The 23,743-nt window shown below is 46.8% G+C and overlaps 1 protein-coding gene across 6 annotated transcripts in view; it reads left to right on the top strand.

Annotated features, from left to right (window-relative positions):
- The window catches only part of GATAD2A (GATA zinc finger domain containing 2A), a 268,346-nt gene extending 248,411 nt beyond the window's left edge, over positions 1 to 19,935 (top strand). For all 6 annotated transcript variants that reach the window (XM_069215732.1, XM_069215734.1, XM_069215733.1 and 3 more), the window contains 2 exons: positions 9,064 to 9,253; positions 17,843 to 19,935. In XM_069215732.1, coding sequence (XP_069071833.1) covers positions 9,064 to 9,253; positions 17,843 to 17,973 — 321 coding nt within the window. In that variant the 3' untranslated portion in view covers positions 17,974 to 19,935. The remainder of the gene's footprint in view (positions 1 to 9,063; positions 9,254 to 17,842) is intronic.
- The last annotated feature ends 3,808 nt before the right edge of the window (positions 19,936 to 23,743 follow it).

Below are 23,743 nucleotides of genomic sequence, written 5' to 3'. Positions count from 1 at the left end.
GAGCCCATCATTTCCTGTTATTCCATTGTTAATAAGTGTAAAGAAAAACCTAGAAGTTCGATGGCATCTGTCGCTGTAGATACACATGGTATGCATGAGCTCGCCATCTGGTGTTGGGTCGGAGTGTTACAAGTTGTTTTTCTTCGAAGAAGTGTTTTCGAGTCACGGGACCGAGTGACTCCACCTTCTGTGCTCATTGCGCATGGGCGTCGACTCCATCTTCGATTGTTTTCTTTCCGCCATCGGGTTCGGACGTGTTCATGTCGCTCCGAGTTTCGGAACGGAAAGATAGCTGAAGACGGAAGATTTTCGACGGTATCGTTGCGATCCGGTTAGAGATAGACACATACGACGACGCGTTGAACATCGAAGCGCTTCGGTGCCCTTCGGGGTAGATTTCGGCACCCCGTCGGGGCCTAGTCGGCCCGACCGCGTGGAGGACAACGCCGATGGATCGGACCCCGTTTCGATTCTGCCCCGAATGCCACAACAAATATCCTTATACGGACCTGCACTCGGTCTGTAATCTGTGCCTGTCACCCGAGCACAGTGAAGAATCCTGCGAGGCCTGTCGGGCGTTCCGGTCCCGAAAAACTCTGCGCGACCGTCGAGCGAGAAGACTGCAGATGGCGTCCACGCCAAAAGAGCGTCGACAGTTCGAGACAGAAGAAGAACAGGAGGAATCCTTTTCCATCCAGGATTCAGACTCCGACGAGCTACACTCTACAAGAACTGTGAGTAAGACGTCGAGATCAAACCTTAAAAAAGGAAAGAAGGCCCAGGGGACGCCACTGCCAACCGGCCATGGCTCCACCCAAATTCTCGGTGACCAACAATCGGCACCGAAAAAGGCCCATTCAGTGTCGAGATCGTCCGACTTCGGTCGAGACACCGGCACGCAGCCTCCTCGGGACCGAGAGAGTGCTAAACAGAAGCATCGACACCGAGAGTTCGGTGTCGACACCGATCGACGCCGAGACAGTGGCGCCGAAGACCATAGAGGCCAAGAATTTTCGGCACAGAAAAAGAGGAAGGTTACCTCGGAGCCGAAAAAACAATCGACAGGGCTTTCGGAGCCGAAAAAAGCGACATCAGACCCTGTTTCTGGCTCCTATACCGAAGAGCATTCTATGTCTTCTCAACTGAAGAAACATAGATTTGAACAAGAACTGCAATCCACTGACGTGGATCACACGCAAAAGCGTATCTTTATTCAGCAGGGGACTGGGAAGATCAGTACCCTTCCACCTGTCAAACGAAAGAGAACGCTTCAGTTTACTCCTCAGCAAGAAACAACACAAAAGGTAACACCTCCTCCCTCGCCCCCACCTGTAACTCCGGCTTCGCCAACTTACACCCCGTCACATTCGCCAGCTCACACCGCCATGAGCCACGACGACCAAGATCAGGATGCGTGGGACTTGTACGACGCACCAGTGTCTGATAACAGCCCAGACACATACCCAACTAGGCCATCACCACCGGAAGACAGCACAGCCTACTCACAAGTGGTGGCTAGAGCAGCTCTATTCCATAATGTGGAACTACACTCGGAACAAGTAGAGGATGATTTTTTATTTAACACCCTCTCCTCAACCCACAGCTCCTACCAAAGCCTGCCGATGCTCCCAGGCATGCTACGCCATGCAAAAGACATTTTCAAGGAGCCAGTTAAAAGTAGGGCAGTGACGCCTAGGGTGGACAAAAAGTATAAGGCGCCTCCTACGGACCCTGTCTTCATCACCTCTCAGCTGCCACCAGACTCTGTGGTGGTAGGGGCTGCCAGAAAACGGGCAAACTCACACACTTCTGGGGATGCACCTCCCCCAGATAAAGAAAGTAGGAAGTTCGATGCAGCCGGGAAGAGGGTTGCTGTCCAAGCAGCAAACCAGTGGCGCATCGCAAATTCACAAGCGCTGCTAGCGCGATACGACAGAGCCCACTGGGATGAGATGCAGCATCTCATTGAACATCTCCCAAAAGATCTGCAAAAAAGAGCAAAACAGGTTGTTGAGGAGGGTCAAAACATTTCCAACAATCAAATACGCTCCTCCATGGATGCAGCAGACACGGCCGCAAGAACCATTAATACGTCGGTTACCATCCGTAGGCACGCATGGCTCAGAACGTCTGGATTCAAGCCAGAAATTCAGCAGGCAGTGCTTAACATGCCAGTAAACGAGAAACTTCTGTTCGGTCCGGAGGTCGACACAGCTATAGAAAAGCTCAAGAAGGACACTGACACTGCCAAGGCCATGGGCGCACTCTACTCCCCGCAGAGCAGAGGATCTTATAACACCTTCCGCAAAACACCTTTTAGAGGAGGGTTTCGGGGTCAGGCCACACAAGCTAGCACCTCACAGTCCGCACCGCCCACCTACCAGGGACAGTACAGGGGAGGTTTTCGGGGCCAGTATAGAGGGGGGCAATTTCCTAGGAATAGAGGAAGATTTCAAAGCCCCAAAAACACTACCAACAAGCAGTGACTCACACGTCACTCACCCCTCCCACACAACACCAGTGGGGGGGAGGATACATCAATATTACGAAGCATGGGACAAAATAACTACAGATACATGGGTCCTAGCAATTATCCAACATGGTTATTGCATAGAATTCATGCAATTCCCTCCAGACATACCACCAAAATCACAAAATTTATCAAAATACCATTCACAACTTCTAGAGATAGAAGTTCAAGCACTACTGCAAAAAAATGCAATAGAATTAGTACCAAGCACACAAATAAACACAGGAGTTTATTCACTGTACTTCTTGATACCAAAAAAGGACGAAACACTGAGACCAATTCTAGACCTCAGGGTAGTAAACACATTCATCAAATCAGACCACTTTCACATGGTCACACTACAAGAAGTGTTACCATTGCTCAGAAAACACGACTACATGACAACCCTAGACCTCAAGGACGCATATTTCCATATACCAATCCATCAATCACACAGGAAATATCTAAGGTTTGTATTCAAAGGAATACATTACCAATTCAAAGTATTGCCTTTTGGTTTAACAACCGCTCCAAGAGTATTCACAAAGTGCCTAGCAATAGTCGCTGCACACATCAGAAGGCAGCAAATACATGTGTTCCCGTATCTAGACGACTGGCTAATCAAAACCAGTTCGCTCACACAATGCTCAAACCACACAAATCAAGTCATACAAACCCTCTACAATTTAGGGTTCACCGTCAACTTTGCAAAATCAAACATTCTGCCAAGCAAAGTACAGCAATATCTAGGAGCCATAATAGACACAACAAAAGGAGTAGCAACGCCAACTCCACAAAGGATCCACAATTTCAACAGGGTCATTCAACACATGTCTCCAAACCAAACAATACAAGCAAGAACAATACTACAGCTCCTAGGCATGATGTCCTCATGCATAGCCATTGTCCCAAACGCAAGACTGCACATGAGGCCCTTACAACAGTGCCTAGCCTCACAGTGGTCTCAAGCACAGGGTCACCTTCTAGATCTGGTGTTGCTAGACCGCCAAACTTACCTATCGCTTCTATGGTGGAACAGTATAAATTTAAACATAGGGCGGCCTTTCCAAGACCCAGTGCCACAGTACGTAATAACAACAGATGCTTCCATGACAGGGTGGGGAGCACATCTCAATCAACACAACATAAGAGGACAATGGAACATACATCAAACAAAACTGCATATAAATCATCTAGAATTATTAGCAGTTTTTCTAGCACTAAAAGCTTTCCAACCAATCATAACCCACAAATACATCCTTGTCAAAACAGACAACATGACAACGATGTATTATCTAAACAAACAAGGAGGAACACATTCAACGCAGTTAAGCTTGTTAGCTCAAAAAATATTGAAGTGGGCTATCCACCATCAAATTGGTCTAATAGCACAGTTCATTCCGGGGATCCAGAATCAGCTGGCAGACAATCTCTCTCGAGATCACCAGCAAGTTCACGAATGGGAAATCCACCCACAAATTCTGAACACCTACTTCACACTCTGGGGAACACCACAAATAGACTTATTTGCAACAAAAGAGAACGCAAAATGCCAAAACTTCGCGTCCAGATACCCACACAAGCAATCCCAAGGCAATGCCCTATGGATGAACTGGTCAGGAATATTTGCTTACGCTTTTCCTCCTCTCCCTCTCCTTCCTTACCTAGTAAACAAATTGAGTCAAAACAAACTCAAACTCATTTTAATAGCACCAACGTGGGCAAGACAACCCTGGTACACAACACTGCTAGATCTGTCTGTAGTACCACACATCAAACTGCCCAACAAACCAGATCTGTTAACGCAACACAACCAACAGATCAGACACCCGGACCCAGCATCGCTGAATCTAGCAATCTGGCTCCTGAAATCCTAGAATTCGGACACTTACAACTTAGCCAAGAGTGTATGGAAGTCATAAAGCAGGCCAGAAGGCCATCCACTAGACACTGCTACGCAAGTAAGTGGAAAAGATTTGTTTGGTACTGCCATCATAATCAGATACAACCACTAGAGGCAACTCCAAAACATATAGTAAATTACTTGCTCCATTTACAAAAAGCAAAGCTAGCCTTCTCTTCTATTAAAATACACCTTGCAGCAATATCTGCATACCTGCAAACTACATATTCAACTTCCTTGTATAGGATACCAGTTATCAAAGCATTCATAGAAGGGCTTAAAAGAATTATACCACCAAGAACACCACCTGTTCCTTCATGGAACCTAAACGTGGTTCTAACAAGACTCATGGGCCCACCCTTCGAACCCATGCACTCTTGCGGAATACAATTCCTCACCTGGAAAGTTGCCTTTCTCATCGCCATTACATCTCTAAGAAGAGTAAGTGAAATTCAAGCGTTCACAACACAAGAGCCTTTTATACAAATACATAAAAATAAGGTCGTCCTACGACCTAATCCAAAATTTTTACCAAAAGTTATTTCTCCATTCCATCTAAATCAAACGGTAGAATTACCAGTATTCTTCCCACAGCCAGATTCTGTGGCTGAAAGAGCACTACATACATTAGATGTCAAAAGAGCATTAATGTACTACATTGACAGAACGAAGAACATCAGAAAAACTAAACAGCTATTTATTGCATTCCAAAAACCTCATGCAGGTAACCCAATATCAAAACAAGGTATAGCCAGATGGATAGTTAAATGCATCCAAATCTGCTACCTTAAAGCAAAAAGACAACTGCCCATTACTCCCAGGGCACATTCAACAAGGAAAAAAGGTGCTTCAATGGCCTTTTTAGGAAACATCCCAATGCAAGAAATATGTAAGGCAGCCACTTGGTCTACGCCTCACACATTCACCAAACACTACTGTATAGATGTGCTATCCGCACAACAAGCTACAGTAGGTCAAGCTGTATTAAGAACTCTATTTCAGACAACTTCTACTCCTACAGGCTAAACCACCGCTTATGGGGAACTAACTGCTTACTAGTCTATGCATACCATGTGTATCTACAGCGACAGATGCCATCGAACTGAAAATGTCACTTACCCAGTGTACATCTGTTCGTGGCATCAGTCGCTGAGATTCACATGGACCCACCCACCTCCCCGGAAGCCTGTAGCAGTTCAGAAGTTACCTTCAATTTTGTACATTTGTATATATATTACTTAATCCTTTAATAGGTACATACTTACATTTTTCATTGCGCGGGCACTATTACTATAGTACAACTCCTACCTCACCCTCTGCGGGGAAAACAATCGAAGATGGAGTCGACGCCCATGCGCAATGAGCACAGAAGGTGGAGTCACTCGGTCCCGTGACTCGAAAACACTTCTTCGAAGAAAAACAACTTGTAACACTCCGACCCAACACCAGATGGCGAGCTCATGCATACCATGTGAATCTCAGCGACTGATGCCACGAACAGATGTACACTGGGTAAGTGACATTTTCATTCTCATCCTCCCTGTAAGGAAATGCCTCCTTGGCATGGTTGCCCCCTGACTTTTTGCCTTTGCTGATGCTATGTTTACAATTGAAAGTGTGCTGAGGCCTGCTAACCAGGCCCCAGCACCAGTGTTCTTTCCCTAACCTGTACTTTTGTATCCACAATTGGCAGACCCTGGCATCCAGATAAGTCCCTTGTAACTGGTACTTCTAGTACCAAGGGCCCTGATGCCAAGGAAGGTCTCTAAGGGCTGCAGCATGTCTTATGCCACCCTGGAGACCTCTCACTCAGCACAGACACACTGCTTGCCAGCTTGTGTGTGCTAGTGAGGACAAAACGAGTAAGTCGACATGGCACTCCCCTCAGGGTGCCATGCCAGCCTCTCACTGCCTATGCAGTATAGGTAAGACACCCCTCTAGCAGGCCTTACAGCCCTAAGGCAGGGTGCACTATACCATAGGTGAGGGTACCAGTGCATGAGCATGGTACCCCTACAGTGTCTAAACAAAACCTTAGACATTGTAAGTGCAGGGTAGCCATAAGAGTATATGGTCTGGGAGTTTGTCAAACACGAACTCCACAGCACCATAATGGCTACACTGAAAACTGGGAAGTTTGGTATCAAACTTCTCAGCACAATAAATGCACACTGATGCCAGTGTACATTTTATTGTAAAATACACCACAGAGGGCACCTTAGAGGTGCCCCCTGAAACTTAACCGACTATCTGTGTAGGCTGACTAGTTTTAGCAGCCTGCCACAAACCGAGACATGTTGCTGGCCCCATGGGGAGAGTGCCTTTGTCACTCTGAGGCCAGTAACAAAGCCTGCACTGGGTGGAGATGCTAACACCTCTCCCAGGCAGGAATTGTCACACCTGGCGGTGAGCCTCAAAGGCTCACCTCCTTTGTGCCAACCCAGCAGGACACTCCAGCTAGTGGAGTTGCCCGCCCCCTCCGGCCAGGCCCCACTTTTGGCGGCAAGGCCGGAGAAAATAATGAGAAAAACAAGGAGGAGTCACTGGCCAGTCAGGACAGCCCCTAAGGTGTCCTGAGCTGAAGTGACTCTAACTTTTAGAAATCCTCCATCTTGCAGATGGAGGATTCCCCCAATAGGGTTAGGATTGTGACCCCCTCCCCTTGGGAGGAGGCACAAAGAGGGTGTACCCACCCTCAGGGCTAGTAGCCATTGGCTACTAACCCCCCAGACCTAAACACGCCCTTAAATTTAGTATTTAAGGGCTACCCTGAACCCTAGAAAATTAGATTCCTGCAACTACAAGAAGAAGGACTGCCTAGCTGAAAACCCCTGCAGAGGAAGACCAGAAGACGACAACTGCCTTGGCTCCAGAAACTCACCGGCCTGTCTCCTGCCTTCCAAAGATCCTGCTCCAGCGACGCCTTCCAAAGGGACCAGCGACCTCGACATCCTCTGAGGACTGCCCCTGCTTCGAAAAGACAAGAAACTCCCGAGGACAGCGGACCTGCTCCAAGAAAGGCTGCAACTTTGTTTCCAGCAGCCTTGAAAGAACCCTGCAAGCTCCCCGCAAGAAGCGTGAGACTTGCAACACTGCACCCGGCGACCCCGACTCGGCTGGTGGAGATCCAACACCTCAGGAGGGACCCCAGGACTACTCTGATACTGTGAGTACCAAAACCTGTCCCCCCTGAGCCCCCACAGCGCCGCCTGCAGAGGGAATCCCGAGGCTTCCCCTGACCGCGACTCTTTGAATCCAAAGTCCCGACGCCTGGGAGAGACCCTGCACCCGCAGCCCCCAGGACCTGAAGGACTGGACTTCCACTGGAGAAGTGACCCCCAGGAGTCCCTCTCCCTTGCCCAAGTGGAGGTTTCCCCGAGGAATCCCCCCCTTGCCTGCCTGCAGCGCTGAAGAGATCCCGAGATCTCTCATAGACTAACATTGCGAACCCGACGCTTGTTTCTACACTGCACCCGGCCGCCCCCGCGCCGCTGAGGGTGAAATTTCTGTGTGGACTTGTGTCCCCCCCGGTGCCCTACAAAACCCCCCGGGTCTGCCCTCCGAAGACGCGGGTACTTACCTGCAAGCAGACCGGAACCGGGGCACCCCCTTCTCTCCATTCTAGCCTATGTGTTTTGGGCACCACTTTGGACTCTGCATCTGACCGGCCCTGAGCTGCTGGTGTGGTGACTTTGGGGTTGCTCTGAACCCCCAACGGTGGGCTACCTTGGACCAAGAACTAAGCCCTGTAAGTGTCTTACTTACCTGGTTAACCTAACAAATACTTACCTCCCCTAGGAACTGTGAAAATTGCACTAAGTGTCCACTTTTAAAACAGCTATTTGTGAATAACTCGAAAAGTATACATGCAATTTTGATGATTTGAAGTTCCTAAAGTACTTACCTGCAATACCTTTCGAATGAGATATTACATGTAGAATTTGAACCTGTGGTTCTTAAAATAAACTAAGAAAAGATATTTTTCTATATAAAAACCTATTGGCTGGATTTGTCTCTGAGTGTGTGTACCTCATTTATTGTCTATGTGTATGTACAACAAATGCTTAACACTACTCCTTGGATAAGCCTACTGCTCGACCACACTACCACAAAATAGAGCATTAGTATTATCTATTTTTACCACTATTTTACCTCTAAGGGGAACCCTTGGACTCTGTGCATGCTATTCCTTACTTTGAAATAGCACATACAGAGCCAACTTCCTACACTCCCTCTCTTCAGCTTCCTGCCATATTTGAAACCGCTCGTAAACCTTACTACAGTGAACAACAAAGGCCTATTTCAAACATTTAATAAAAATCTGAAGTGTAATTGCAGAAAGAGCAGCAATAGCCTGTGTTTTTGGCATATTCTCTAACTAAGCAGACTCTTGAGCTCATGGAAAGATTGTTGTCGGGCTTGGAGTGTGCTGGACTATTCATGGCCTTTAATGGGCGGCACCTAATTCCCAGTTCAGCTGCAGCATTAGCTGATAAGATTTTCTTTGTCTTCTAATCCTAAACTGTTTGGTTCTTAATAGTTTTAACTGCTCTGATACGTTCTAGTATCCCAGCAGTAATAAGTGTGATAGCAATATTATGGTTTGTAAATGGCTTTGAATGTTCATTTTGGTAATTTAATTGACCACTAGACTCCCAGTCAGCTGTCTCGAGGTCTCCAGGGAACTCCACGCGGAGTTTTGCATGCATTCAGCCAGTCACCAAAGCTTCAGAATGCAGCTGCTGCAGCGCTCCTCAACCGGCCAGGTAAGCACGGCGAGAGGCCTATGAACAAAAGCAACATGACTGCCAACAGCTGGAAGAAGAGTCAAATTAACCCAGGTAAATTAAATCACGTTAAGTCATTGAAATTTGAGTTGTTTTATTCAGCCAATGTGCCAAGTAAAGGGGGTTGAAATTCGCCATGACGTCATCTGTTACATTATGGAGCAACATTTGTTTAAGGTTAAGACTTCTGCCTCTTGGATAATAGATGAGACATGGATGTACCAGTTAGGTTTTTTTTATGGGGTGTGAATCTGTGGCTGATTAGACTTTAATAGTGGATTAGTGGCGTGTTCCATGCACTACCAGTGGTCTGGTGTGTGGTGAGCACCTATGTTATCACCTTATACCAGGTCCAGGTATCCCCTGTTAATGAGGTGTAGTCAGTGTCTAGGAAGCAGGGCTCTCTAGAGGTAGCTGTGGTTGAGCAGCCAAGGCTTATCTAAGAGACCTGCAAAGCTCATGCATAACCACTGTAGTCACAGGAGACCCTCAGCGACACAGAGGGCCCACAGGAGCAGAAGCAGCACCCACAGGAGTTCCATAGGAGTCCCACAGGGGGGAAACAGAAGTTAAAGAAAAAGCCACGCAGCACTACAGAAAGGGATCCCACGCCACAGGAGAACCACGCAGAGGGCTGTGCATCGTAGGAAGGAGTGCTAGGGGCTGGAGCTGCATGTAGCCTTAGGTTCCCTGGGAGGCGATGCAAACAAGCTGTGGCAGCTCAGAGACGTGGTCAGGCCTACAGTTAGCTTGTGGGACACCTGGCTCGATAACAGCTCTGCACCCGGATGCCTGTGGGATTTCTAGTACTTACCTCTGGTGATTTCCTCCCCCCAGCCCCTGGGATCCTAACATGCTTACCTTGGCTGGGCAACGCCATTCTTATACCACTCTATATGATCCCCCCCCCTCCCCCAGCACACGTGCACACACACACACACCCCCCCCCCCTGTAGTTTTATGTGTTTCCTGCTTATTGCTAAGTGTATCTTTGTGTGTTTATCTCCAGGTGGCGATATATTAATGTTTGTATAGCTTTAGTGTTGTAATAAAGAACCCTTTTTTGCACCACCTAGTGTAGTTCTGAATGGTTACTGACTGAATATTGTGGTATTGCAAGTGCTTTACACTCCTCCTATATAAGCTTTAGCCGCTCACCACAGCTACCCCTAGAGAGCTTTTGCTATCTGGACCCCTAAACACTATCACTAAGGGTTGCCTGGACTCGGTGTAGGGTGCTACACCATAGCTGTACATTGTAAACTGAGCCAGCCTCCTTCCGGTACCTTAGGACGACCACCCAAGTATTTATTACTTTCAGCCTCCTATGCAGGGACAGGTGGCAGCTAAGGTTACTACATTTAGATAGTAAAGGACCTCTAGCCATGACTCATGCCAGAAGGCCAACTGCAGAAGAAGGGTGACTTCCCATTCTATGGTATGGAGAGAACTACTACTTTAATGAGCAGCCCACTGGTGGTGGAGATTAAAACTGATTCCACTCAACCACTTTGCTTAACAGTCTTTGAACAGTATTGCCAGGATGCAGAAGCTAAGGGTGATAATCTTGTCTGCGAGGTGTAGTGTTGATTAACCTGTTCAGAAAATATCATGTCTAATTCTTTGCTTCCCGAGTAGTCGCAGATTGGTAATTTATCTAAACAACATGTTAATGTAGCTAAGGTTTCGAATGGTAAGAATGGTTTTGTAACATGAATCCTTTTCTGGATTGACATGCTGTGCATTATTCTGCCATGTAGTGGTTAGGTCCAGAAAGATGTTCTAGTCTTTGTTTTTTTTTTTTTTGTTTTTTACCTTTCCCCCCTTTTGGGGCATCGTCTACTATCATTTGGTGCTTAGTCTGTCCACTGTACGGCATCAGACCGCGCCCCAGAAGTTTCTGTGCATGGCCTCCATCTTCAAATTCTTTTTTCCGCGTTTGGGTCTGAAAGCACGATGGAGGAACTCCGAAATTTGTTTTGAAAACATTTTTTTTTTTAAGATTTAAAAAAAAAAAAAAAAGACCAAAACTTTGAAGACTGTTGAAGGATACAGCAAGAGGAGAAGAGAGACTTTGCCGTGCCCCACTGGGAGACGCTGCCAAAAATTAGCCTCATGCGCCATCAGGGGACACCCCAGAAACCCCCCCACAGACCCAGTTGGGGTCACCAGAGGAGGGAAATGGACCAACCACCGACAGAGAATGAAGACAGAGGTGGGAAGTAAGGGCCATGGAAAATACCCCTTTTAAATTTTGCCCATAGTGCCACCACCAAGTTCGCAAAAAAGCATCCACACAATGTCTGCAACCTTTGCCTGCCCAAAGACCACATGGATGAGGACTTTGAGTCCTGTGTGGAATTTTTGCCGAAAACACTATTGAGGTATGATGCAAGCAAAGACTGGAACACTACACTATGTGTTAGAAGCAAGAGTAACTCCGGCACCTAGGCCTCTCGAGTGACCGAGGAGAACACGGAGGAGGCCAAAACAGCAAGAGGGGAAGACTCAGACATTGAAATACTTGTTTCACAAACTGAGAAAGCCCAACTGCAAAAGAAGGGGTCAAAGGGCACCGAAAACAATGTAAGACCACTGAAAGGCTCGTGCCTTATGTCCACAGACAAACCAACAAAAGCATCCTCTGTGCTGAAGACAATGGTGACCGAAAGTCAGCAAAAACCGAAAGAGCTGAACAGATCCTGACCAAAGGACACTGAAGGCTAGAAGGCACCCTCGAAAGAACGGACAAAATCCCCTGAATGCGAGAGAGAAGGCCAGAGCGTCAAAGACGCTGGAGCGCGCAACCCCCAAAAGGAAATCTTCGGCCAAGCAGATCTATGGGCACAAATTTAAAAGAGAAAGCTTGAGGCAGAAATGGTGCCTCTCATTCAAGGAAACAAGGAATTAAATGATTCCTTGAAAAAATCTGAATCCCAGAGAAAACCTTGACAACTCTGGCCACGGAGGAGGCCAAATCTGCACTGAGGCACCAGCGACCCCTGAACCACATGAGGAAGAACAGGAAGAGTTCTTCGAAGCAGGCGAATACGCTCAGGGTTTTGATGATTCCAGCCATTTAGAGGACACATGGCAGGATCTTGACATCTATTAACCTGAAGAGGGTATAGACAACTACCCATCGATGTGATCTCCACAGGATGGACTGACCATGTGTAACAGCCTGTTGAAAATGGCTGCAGACACCTATGGGGTACAGCTGGAAGGAGGAGGGATAATGCTTCCTCCTAGAGACACTTTTTCCACCCCAAAAGGTAAATCTTTACGTGCCATTGCTGCCCAGCATCCTGGATCAGAGCAAGGGGAGGCCTGTACGGAACCACCTAATGCAAGGGCACTCAGGCCCATACTGGCTGAAAAAACTTTAAATACTCAACACAGGAGCCTAAAACCATCTAGGGCAATGTCCCCACAGATTCATTATCATGACCACTGCAAGAAAGAGAAACCACGTGCCCACCACCATGGGTCTACCACCCAAGATGGAAATAAAGAGGCCGGACTTAATGGGAAGAAAAATGGAAAGGGAGGCCACCACGGTGGAGGACAGCCAACTCCAATGCCCTCATGAACCACTGTAGACACCAGCAAAGGCAGGAAATCGAAGACCTCATGCAGCAACTCCCTGAGGATCACAAAAAGAGCCAATGCGATCATTCAGGAAGGGAAGGGCATCACAAACACATGCCTAAAATCAGCACTAAATGTGGCCCATACAGCCAGCAGACAGATGTGCGCAGGTACCACCCTAAGGAGGCACGCCTGGCTCAGGATCTCAGAATTCAAGCCTGAGGTACAGGCATTAATAATAAACATGCCCTTCACAGGGGCTGCCCTATTCGGATAGGCAGTGTATGACGCACTGCAACAAATATGCCTTTTAATACCGGGCAGCAACAAGACCAGCAACACAAGTCTTCCCTCCAAACCACACAACTACACCTTTATCCACAGAATATTGGCAGCACCCAGCAGGACAGCCCTTTCAAGGAAGGGCAACAGGAAGAGGACACCCCCCTCTATCCAGGGGTGTGGGATCTTCAAACAAATGACTCCCAGGTCAAGGATGCCCAACACGACACCAGTGGGGGGCAGAATCAAGGGTTCCTACAGGAGTGGAGAAGCATCACCACAGACAAATGGATCCTAAATATCTGCTATGTATACTGCATAGAACTAAAACAGCCCCACCAAAAAAAAAAAAAACAAAGGCAACGTCTTTCAAAGGAGAACTAAAGCAACTCAGAGCAGAGGTGGAAGAACTACTCTTAAAGAGAGCCATAGAACTTGTGCCAACTCTAGAGATGGGCACGGGGATCTATTCAACATATTTCCTAGTGCTAAAACAAGATCTAACCTTAAGGCCAATCCTGGACCTGAGGTTTATTTAAAAAAAAAAAACATTTGAACATAGCTCTTCAAGATGACAAGCTCATACAAAGTAACCCCACTACTGCAGGAGGGAGATTACATGGCTACCCTAGGCCTAAAGAATACACACCTACATACACCTGTACACCAAGGCGACAAGGAATATCTCTGCTTCATGTTAGGCAAAGAACACTACCAATTCACAGTGCTGCCTTTCGACATGAAAGCTATGCAGTAGCAGCACACTTAAGAAGGCAATGAATCCACATTTACTCAAACTTGGACAACTAGCTAATAAGGGCACAATCAAGGAGGAAATGCAAGGGAGACATACAAATGGTCATGCACATGTTACAGCTTCTGGAGTTTACAATAAACCGAAAAAGTCGTCACCCCAACCAGAACAGGTACATTTGTTCCCAGGAGCTATACTGGACTCCCGTAGGGCAAGAGCATACCCAGTACAGAAGAGGGTAGAGGCCATTGAGAAACTCGCCTGTACCAGAGAGGTCATTCTCAGTGAGGACTGTCAAGAATCTCATCGGCATGATGGCATCATGCATATCACTAACTCCTCTTGCAAGATTACACATGCAACCGATCTAGGAATGGATCTGCAGCAAATGGTCACAAGGAGCTTGAAGGATATAGTGGTTGTCACAAAAAGGGATGAAATTGTGGAACACAAACATGAGCATAGGGAAAGCTTTCAAGACAGGAGCTCCAACTTTGGCCGTAACAACTGATTCATCACACAAGGGCTGGGGAGTTCACACCAGCCCTCTGAAAGTACGGGGCCTATGGAACAACAGTGAAACACATCAACTACCTAGAACTGAAAACAGTCTTTCTAGCCCTAAAAGCCTTCTAAGCACACTTGACAGGCAGGACAGTTCTGATATAAACGGACAATACAGCCACCATGCTCTATGTGAGCAAACAGGAGGGAACAAAATCGTTCACTGGCGAAGCTAGCCCAAGACAACCTGCACTGGGCAATACAGCACCAAATAACTCCAAACGATTCACGTACCAGGAGAACTAAACACAGACTGACAAGCTAAGCAAAATAAAGAACAGCTCACACAAGTGGAAAGTAAAGCAAGATGTCATCCAAAGGATTTTGAACACCTGGGGCACACCAAGCATAGACTTGTCCGCCACCACAACAAACGCACAATGGCAACACTTCGCCTTCAGGTTTCCACACCCCCTGTCAGAGGGAACTGCCCTGTCAAATTGGTCAGGCAATTTGCATACGCCTTTCCTCCAATTCCCCTGATCCACTTAGTGCTGGAAAAGGCCAGACACTCAAGGAGCAAGGAGTTATTGAGCCTTCAGACAGCCCCTGGGCAGGTCCTGTAGTGCTTGTCCCAGTGCCTCACTCTCAAAATGGTAAAAGAGAGATGAGGTTTTGTGTAGACTACAGAGGACTCAATATGGCAACTAAAACATGCTCATTCTATCCTTAGAGCAGATGACCTAATAGATACCTTGGTTTCTGCCAAGTATCTGAGCACCTTTTACTTGATTGCTAGCTACTGGCAGATCAGGCTGTCAGAGGATGCCAAACCAGAAACTGCGTTCTCGGCTCCTAGTGGTCACTGTCACTTTACAGTGATGCCCTTTGGCCTGAAGAGTGCCCATGCAACATTCCAAAAGCTGCTGAATAAAGTTCTTCAAGGCCTGGAAAGCTTCAGTGCAGCTTATCCTGACAATATAGCTTTCTTTAGCTCCACCTGGAAGGATCACCTGGTCCACCTTGGGAGTGTTTTAGAGGTCCTGCAAAAGGTAGGCCTCACTAACAAAGCATCACAATGCCAGACAGGTGGTTTATCTGGGTCACCTTGTAGGTGGAGGCCAGTTTCAACTACTCCAGGGCAAAATCCAAACCATCTTGGATTGGACTGACCCTACAACTCAAACCCAAGTCAGAGCATTTCTAGGCCTGACAGAGTACTACAGGGGGTTCATTAATAACTATAGCTCCATTGTAGCCCCCTTAAATGACCTCACATCTAAAAGGAAGCTGTCAAAAAGCTTTTGATGACCTCAAGCAGGCCACATGCTCTGCTCCTATATTAAGAAGCCCTGATTACTCCAAGCACTTTATTGTGCAGACAGATGTTCTGATTTAGGGATAGGGGCAGTACTGTCTCAACTGAATGAAGAGGGCCAGGACCAACCTGTAGCTTTCATAAGCAGGTTGACCCCCAAGGGAAAAGTGATGGTCAGCCATAGAGAGGGAGACCTTTGCTGTGGTCTGCGCTTTAAATAAGCAGAGGTCATACTTGTTTGGCACTCCCTTTCTTGTTCAAACAGACCACAAGCCCCTCCTAAGGTTAAAATAGATGAAAGGTGAAAATCCCTAACTTTTGGTCCATATCTCTCCCAAGCTATTTAACAATTATTGCCAAGGGAGAAGAGTGTTGCATCCCTCCCCCTGCCCCCCCCCCCCCCCCCCCCCCCCCCCCCCGGGAACTCCTTTGTTCTGCCTTCCTCTGCCTGAGCTGGTCAAGCAGCAGGAGGGCAGAAACCCGTTTGAGGGGTGGCAGCAGTGTGGGCTGCCCAGAAAACCCCAGAATACTGGTAGGAGCAATGCTGGGGGTCCTCCTAAGGAGCCACCGAAATGCATGGAATCATACAACCAGTACTGGCAACAGTATTGGGGTATGTTTTCAACATGTTTGATACCAAACATGCCCAGGTTTGGTGTCACCATTATGTAGATGGACACAGGTAGTGACTTATGTCCAGTACACGGGTAAAATGGCTTCCCTGCACTTACCAAGTCCAGGCAATGGAACTAAAATTTGCAGGGGCACTGCTGCTCATGCAGGGGTGCCCTAACACACACGGACTTCCACTCTGCCCTCTGGGGGTGGGTGGGGGGGGGGGGGGGGTCTACCACAGAGTTGACTTACAGCGACCTGGTGCAGTGGCATGTGGTGAAAAGGCGCATGCACCTTTTCACGCAGGCTGCAATGGAAGGCCTGCAGACACAATTTGCATGGGCTCTCATGGGTGGCACAATACATGCTGCAGATCATAGGAAGCCCCTGATGCCCCAGTGCCCTGGGTACCAAAGTACCATATACTGTGGACTTGTATGGTGGCACCAGTATGCCAATTGTGGCATGCACAAAGGTCCTAGACAACCAAATTTAGAGGGAGAGAGCACAATCACTGGGGTCCCGGTTAGCAGGATCCCAGTGTAAACAGTCTAAGCACACTGATAGCAGGCAAAAAGTGGGGGTAACCATGACAAAATGAGGGTACTTTCCTGCACTGGGTAACATTTTCCATTCTTACAAGGACTAGGAAAGCAGATGATAGACGTTCTGTGGGTCTGACTTGGCCTTCTTTCTACCACAGGCAGGACACTTGTCAAAAAAGTATGGCATTTTATTTGACAAAGTACAACATTTTTGTCAGAAAATGACAGAAAAACACTTGCACATATGAAATCCATTGAGTTAAGTAGTTGTCAAAACTTTCTTAGGGGGTTTGTTGAGGGAAAAAAAGCTCCAAAGAGCTAGCTCAGTGCCCCAAGATCCTGTTACAAGGAGCCAGAAAAAAAGAACTGAGAACTGCCACCTGCTAGGCATGATAGAATACTGGTGGGCTATGAGCCTTTTAAGGTGCAGACTTTCTTTTCATATCTGTGGGGAAGCAGCATTGGAGGCTGTATTGTCCTCTTCCTTCATCTTTTTCCCTAAAAAAAAAAAAAAAAAAAAAAAAAAGTTTGTAAAGGAGATCTAGTTTTTCAGATGGAATTTGTACCAGTTGCCTAATATAACCGTCTTTATAGGCTGCAAAACATTCACATCTTAATTGCTTTTCTAAGCCTTACTGAAGAAAGGCTAAAATCTATGCTTAAGAAGATATATTGTAAAGAAGTGCTCTGGGATCCCTGCACGTGAGCAGGACTATTGAGTGCTTAAGATTATCAATGGAGATCCCCTGAGAGAGAGAGAGACTATTGCAGGTAGGTAACCTAATTTTGTGTAGTAATGCAGTGGTGCTAGTCAGTTTTGTGGTACATTCATACAAAGCATGTTGCTTTTCAACCGCATAATAGTGGCCTTCGAGACCAACCTTTTCAGGATGGTTCATGATAATTAAATTGCCTTTGGCTATTTTGTTCCATTTTGTTGCTTAATCGATGTGCTATTTACAGTTGTTGCCATTTTTTTCTGCAAATTAAATGTGCTCCTATTTTACTAATGTCTCAATTTTTTTCTCTTCCAGGTGGGACTTTGACGTTCGTGAATCCCAGTTTAGCTGTCCACAAGTCATCGTCGGCAGTAGAAAGGCAACGTGAATACCTTCTAGACATGATTCCCCCACGGTCCATCACTCAGTCCACCACGTGGAAATAACATTACGGACGGCAAAAGCATAAACACAGTTATTCCAACAGAGGCTTCCCCAGTTTCTACTATTGTTTTATACCAGAATTCAGTGGCACAGGCTTTAATCTGAAAGCCAGCAAGAGACAACATTGCCTTGATGTCCTTTGTTTAAGGCAAAGACTAAAGCAACACGGAATTGGTTAAGGAAAAATGCTGCTCTTGGCTGTCTGAATGTTTTGTTAAGACTGGAAGCCATGCTGACAAAAGTGGCCGCCAAAAGGAGATGTCCTGTCACGTTCCCAACCCCAGTTCGCGTTCCGTTCGTTTTATTTCCTTGTCACCAGCACGAAAGAGGAGTGGACAAAGTTATGCCTGTTTCTGTTGGGACTACCTATGGCGCATGCTGGGTATTCAAACTTTGGCAAGAAGCTTTTCTGTGGACGTACTCATGAAAACCAAACCAAATAATTTACAGAAAAATATATCATGCAGTGTGGGGATAACTCTTGCCTTATTTGTCCGTCTCTAAAAGGCACAGCTGCAGATTAAAGTTTTTGTTTTCCAATCAGGTTTAAGAGACAAGAGGTACACGGTTTGGATGATGGGAGTATCTCGTCTATCATGGCAGAGCACCGTGGTGCTAGACGGGCCACAAGGAAAGGCACAAGATGAGTTTGTATGTTCCCAGGGAAACTACTTCAACCTCTTCGTCATTGCTCCGTACCTCAAGTCTTATTCAACAACAACCACCCCTGCCCCAGGAATCAAGCAGGAAAAATGCATTGCTTTCACTGCATGGCCTGTCAGGGATTCACTCATGTGAGGTGCCACACAGCGTTAAAAAGAGGTGGTGTGGAGGGAAGACATGACAGTTCGTAGTGGGAGTAATATTTTTGTAATCAGACTAGGATTTTGTGATGGGACTTCCTGACATTAGTGTTCGAGAGACTGTTTTTGATACCCATGTTCCAGGAGTCTCAGCGCTGTGTAGATTGAGGTTGCTGCCTTCCATCCCCCACCAAACCACCTATTTCCTAGTGCGCACAAAGCATGCTTGCTGCTTTACTTCCTCACGTCAGTATTCCCACTTTTGGTTTGAAAAGAAAAACTGTTCTTAAGTGGGGACCTCTGTGTGGTTAAATGACAATTTAATTTATTTTGTTTTCCTGGTACATATTAGTTTGTAGCACATAGTTCAATCGCCATCTTTTTCTCATCTTCCCCAGTTAGGTTTCGATTTAAGCAATTTACTTTTAGGGTTCTAGAATTGGTTTTCTTTTCAGTTTTTGTCAGCACTAGACTTCTTTGCTGATGTAAACAGAAACTGCTGCAAAATACAAGCTGTGTGGGTTGCTGGCGATTGGTGGACAGGCATGCAGCAGTTTCTCACTTAGCTTCCACGACTGATATGCTAATGGCTGCATTTATATGCTTTAATTTAAAACCACCTGTCCCCTCTTCCAATACAGCCATCAGTGTGATTAGACATGAATGCAAAAAAGTTAAACAAATGCACATTTTAGTCCCCTTTTTGTTGTGTGAATATCAATGTTAAGCAAACATTTTTGATAAACATATATATATATATATATATAAATAGATATACAGTAGCCTAGAAGCCTACTTTTTGCAGAATGTTATTTTTGTTGTATAAATCCCCTAGAATAAAACTTGACTTTTTTCTGAGTGTTTGGTTAAAGTTAGAAGGGATGTGAGGTTTTTCTTTTCATTCCAAGGAAGTTTTTTGATGGGCCGATCGGAAGGTTCCTGGGATATTCACTTATCAGGTTTGGGGCAAGAGGGAGTGGGAGAATTTTAGTGCTTTTTTGCACAAAGAATCTAGAGTATGCAAGCATTTCTATTCCTTGCGTTTTCCTGTGCCTGGCAAGAGAGCTGTTTTATACCCTCACTGATAATTACTAGCCATTTCTATTTAATGACACGGGCCAAACTGCGTTTCTGACAAATAATAAAACAAAACCAACTTGACTCGTAAGAATTTTTTTTTGTGGCTTATTTATGGTTTGAAAGATTGGCCTTAAAAAACTGTTGTAACACGCTTGCGCTTGATGCAGATACTTGGGTTTGTTGTTGCGCCCCAAGAAAAGTCCCAAACAGTAATGTAGCAAGGAAGGTGATTTCCGTGCACAGGAGAAGAAACGATAAGTAGACTAAAAGTAAAGAGTATATAATGGGTCGCATATATTGGTAATGTCTTTAACATCAACCTCTTTCTTGGTACATTTCCTATGGGCCCTTAAGTAAAATCTCTTTCTGATGGATACTTAAGATTACTCACCTTGTGAATTCCCCTGTTGCCTGAGTGGATACCGAGAGTGTTCTCAGCAATTCCATTGGTAGGTGGTGGTGGTGTGCAGCTCCACCTCTGGTCCGTTCCACCACCGATGCGACATTGGAGCCACCTACATAGCCGCCACCTTCGCACGCTGACATCAGTTTCTTTCTGCACCTTCCTGTGCGGGTCTGGAATTGTGGCATTACCCCAAATTTTTCAATGTCTGTCTCTCTGTGTCCGACAACCCCCCCCCCCCCCTTCCCGGAAGGGCATATGAGACCTCAAAGTTAAACTCTGCCACTGAACAGTGCCAGAAGACTAAGAAGGACAGGTATTGCTTGAAGTTAACAATGCGAATGTGCTTTCTCTCTCTAGGCTTCCCTTAAGATTGTTCAATCGTCAAGTCAAGATAATCAGGTAAGTTGGGAAAGTGAAAGAAGCACGAAGTCAAAACACTGGTCCCCTTCATCTTGCCACTCCCACCACGAACAGTTGTGCGACACCATGCGTAGTTCAGAATATGGCTCTGGTCCTTGTTCCAATGCAACAAGACTTCCCCAGATCACTGGCAATGCCACAAAAACTCTGCCAATTCATGGAGGCCATGGACAGAATATTTGGTACTCAAACGAGATCCGTCTGTAGTGCTTTGGCCTCAAGGCTTTGTTTCCCTCCAGCTGGGTTAACGCCAGTGTTTTTGTCCCAAGCGCTCACTATGCAACTCAGCCCGCTGCAAAGTCTAACCTAACATGAGGCACAGCGCCAATCCTGATGCAGTTTACGGTCTCACAACTGACTCTGCAACCTAGTGTATCGACAGTGCTGGAAAGGTAACTGAGTCTTTTTGGATTCAGAGGGCCATCCACTATGACTTCAAGCCTGTCCACTTCCTCTTTCTGATTCAGAGACATTGCTGCACTAATAGGAAATGCATAAGCCTGATGAGGACCACGAAAGCCATATCTATGATGATGAGATGCTGTTCTTTCGCCTGCAGGATGCCAGTGGTCTAAATGTATCCCTTGACAATGGCCTCAATTCACCCACATCTGCTCTTTCTTTTGGGCGTCACCGACCACCATTTGGTGCCAGATTTGTCCTCTGACTTCAGACGGCGCCCTAGAAGTTCCTGCGTTCTTTTCAGATTTTCTTTTCTGCTATTGGGTCTGGAGGCACGACAGAGGAGCTCCAAAGAAATTTAGCATTTTTACATTTTTTTTGGAAGAACATCAAAGAAAATTGAAGAGGTCATTGGGGAAACTCAACAGAGGAAAGGGGAAACTTCTTCGGCCCCACTAGGGGATACCACCAGCAGACTTCACCATAGACTGAGAATGAAGAAGACCCTGAGAGATCGTCGAGCGAGGCTCTTACAGATGGCATCGAAATCGACACAACACCTCGACGTCGAGGAGGAAGAGATGGCTATCTCTATCCAGGGTTCGGAATCGGACGACTCCGACGGAGACCGACCGAAGAGAGGCACAGGTTTGAGCTGGATGTGGAGGAGTTTGATCAAAGTCAACCAAGGCTACAAATCCAGAAGGATACTGGAAAAATTCAAACTATCCATCCTCTTAAATTTAAAATGACATTGGCTTTTCAGACAGACTGGAGCTGAGCAGCCAAGAGCAAAGGTGACTAAAGAAAAATCACCACCTCCACATTTCTCGCCAGAAATATTGCCTCCACATTCGCCAAGGGCACCATTTGGCACCCCAACTGCACAGTCACCCACACACTGTGCAAACACAGGACGATGCAGATCCCTGGGACCTCTACGACCCACTGGTTTCAGACAACAGTCCTGAGTGCTATCCCTCAAAGCCATCTCCTCCAAAGGATAGCACATCCTATACACAAGTACTAGCCAGGGCTGCGACATTCCATAATGTCACTATGCACTTAGAGCCATTGGAGGATGACTTTCTGTAGGAAGTTGGCTCTGTATGGGCTATTTCAAAGTAAGGAATAGCATGCACAGAGTCCAAGGGTTCCCCTTAGAGGTAAGATAGTGGCAAAAAGAGATAATACTAATGCTCTATTTTGTGGTAGTGTGGTCGAGCAGTAGGCTTATCAAAGGAGTAGTGTTAAGCATTTGTTGTACATACACATAGACAATAAATGAGGTACACACACTCAGACAAATCCAGCCAATAGGTTTTGTTATAGAAAAATATATTTTCTTAGTTTATTTTAAGAACCACAGGTTCAAATTTTACATGTAATATCTCATTTGAAAGGTATTGCAGGTAAGTACTCTAGGAACTTTGAATCATTACTTTAGCATGTATACTTTTTACATAAAACACAATAAGCTGTTTTAAAAGTGGACACTTAGTGCAATTTTCACAGTTCCTGGGGGAGGTAAGTTTTTGTTAGTTTTGTCAGGTAAGTAAATCACTTACAAGTCTCAGGTTTGGGTCCAAGGTAGCCCACCGTTGGGGGTTCAGAGCAACCCCAAAGTTATCACACCAGCAGCTCGGGGCCGGTCAGGTGCAAAGGTCAAAGAGGTGCCCAAAACACATAGGCTTCAATGGAGAGAAGGGGGTGCCCCGGTTCCAGTCTGCCAGCAGGTAAGTACCCGCGTCTTCGGAGGGCAGACCAGGGGGATTTTGTAGGGCACCGGGGGGACACAAGTCAGCACAAAAAGTACACCCTCAGCAGCGTGGGGGCGGCCGGGTGCAGGGTGCAAACACGCGTCGGGTTTTCAATGGAAGTCAATGAGAGATCAAGGGATCTCTTCAGCGTCGCAGGCAGGCAAGGGGGGGGCTCCTCGGGGTAGCCACCACCTGGGCAAGGGAGAGGGCCTCCTGGGGGTCACTCCTGCACAGAAGTTCCGTTTCTTTAGGGGCTGGGGGCTGCGGGTGCAGGGTCTTTCCCAGCCGTTGGGAAATGGAGTTCAGACAGTCGCGGTCAGGGGGAGCCTGGGGATTCCCTCTGCAGGCGTCGCTGTGGGGGCTCAGGGGGGACAACTTTGGTTACTCAGTCGTAGAGTCGCCGGAGGGTCCTCCCTGAGTTGGTGGTTCTCCACCAGTCGAGTCGGGGTCGCCGGGTGCAGTGTTGCAAGTCTCACGCTTCTTGCGGGGAGTTGCAGGGGTCTTTAAATCTGCTCCTTGTAACAAAGTTGCAGTTCTTTTGGAGCAGTGCCGCTGTCCTCGGGAGTTTCTTGTCTTTTTCGAAGCAGGGCAGTCCTCAGAGGATTCAGAGGTCGCTGGTCCCTTGGAAAGCGTCGCTGGAGCAGGTTTCTTTGGAAGGCAGGAGACAGGCCGGTAAGTCTGGGGCCAAGGCAGTTGGTGTCTTCTGTTCTTCCTCTGCAGGGGTTTGTCAGCTCAGCAGTCCTTCTTCTTGTTAGTTGCAGGAATCTGTTTTTCTAGGTTCAGGGGAGCCCTTAAATACTAAATTTAAGGGCGTGTTTAGGTCTGGGGGGTTAGTAGCCAATGGCTACTAGCCCTGAGGGTGAGTACACCCTCTTTGTGCCTCCTCCCAAGGGGAGGGGGT

The sequence above is a fragment of the Pleurodeles waltl genome, chromosome 12, assembly GCF_031143425.1.
Source record: "Pleurodeles waltl isolate 20211129_DDA chromosome 12, aPleWal1.hap1.20221129, whole genome shotgun sequence".
NCBI lineage: Eukaryota > Metazoa > Chordata > Amphibia > Caudata > Salamandridae > Pleurodeles > Pleurodeles waltl.
This window is presented reverse-complemented; position numbering and strand designations above follow the sequence as displayed.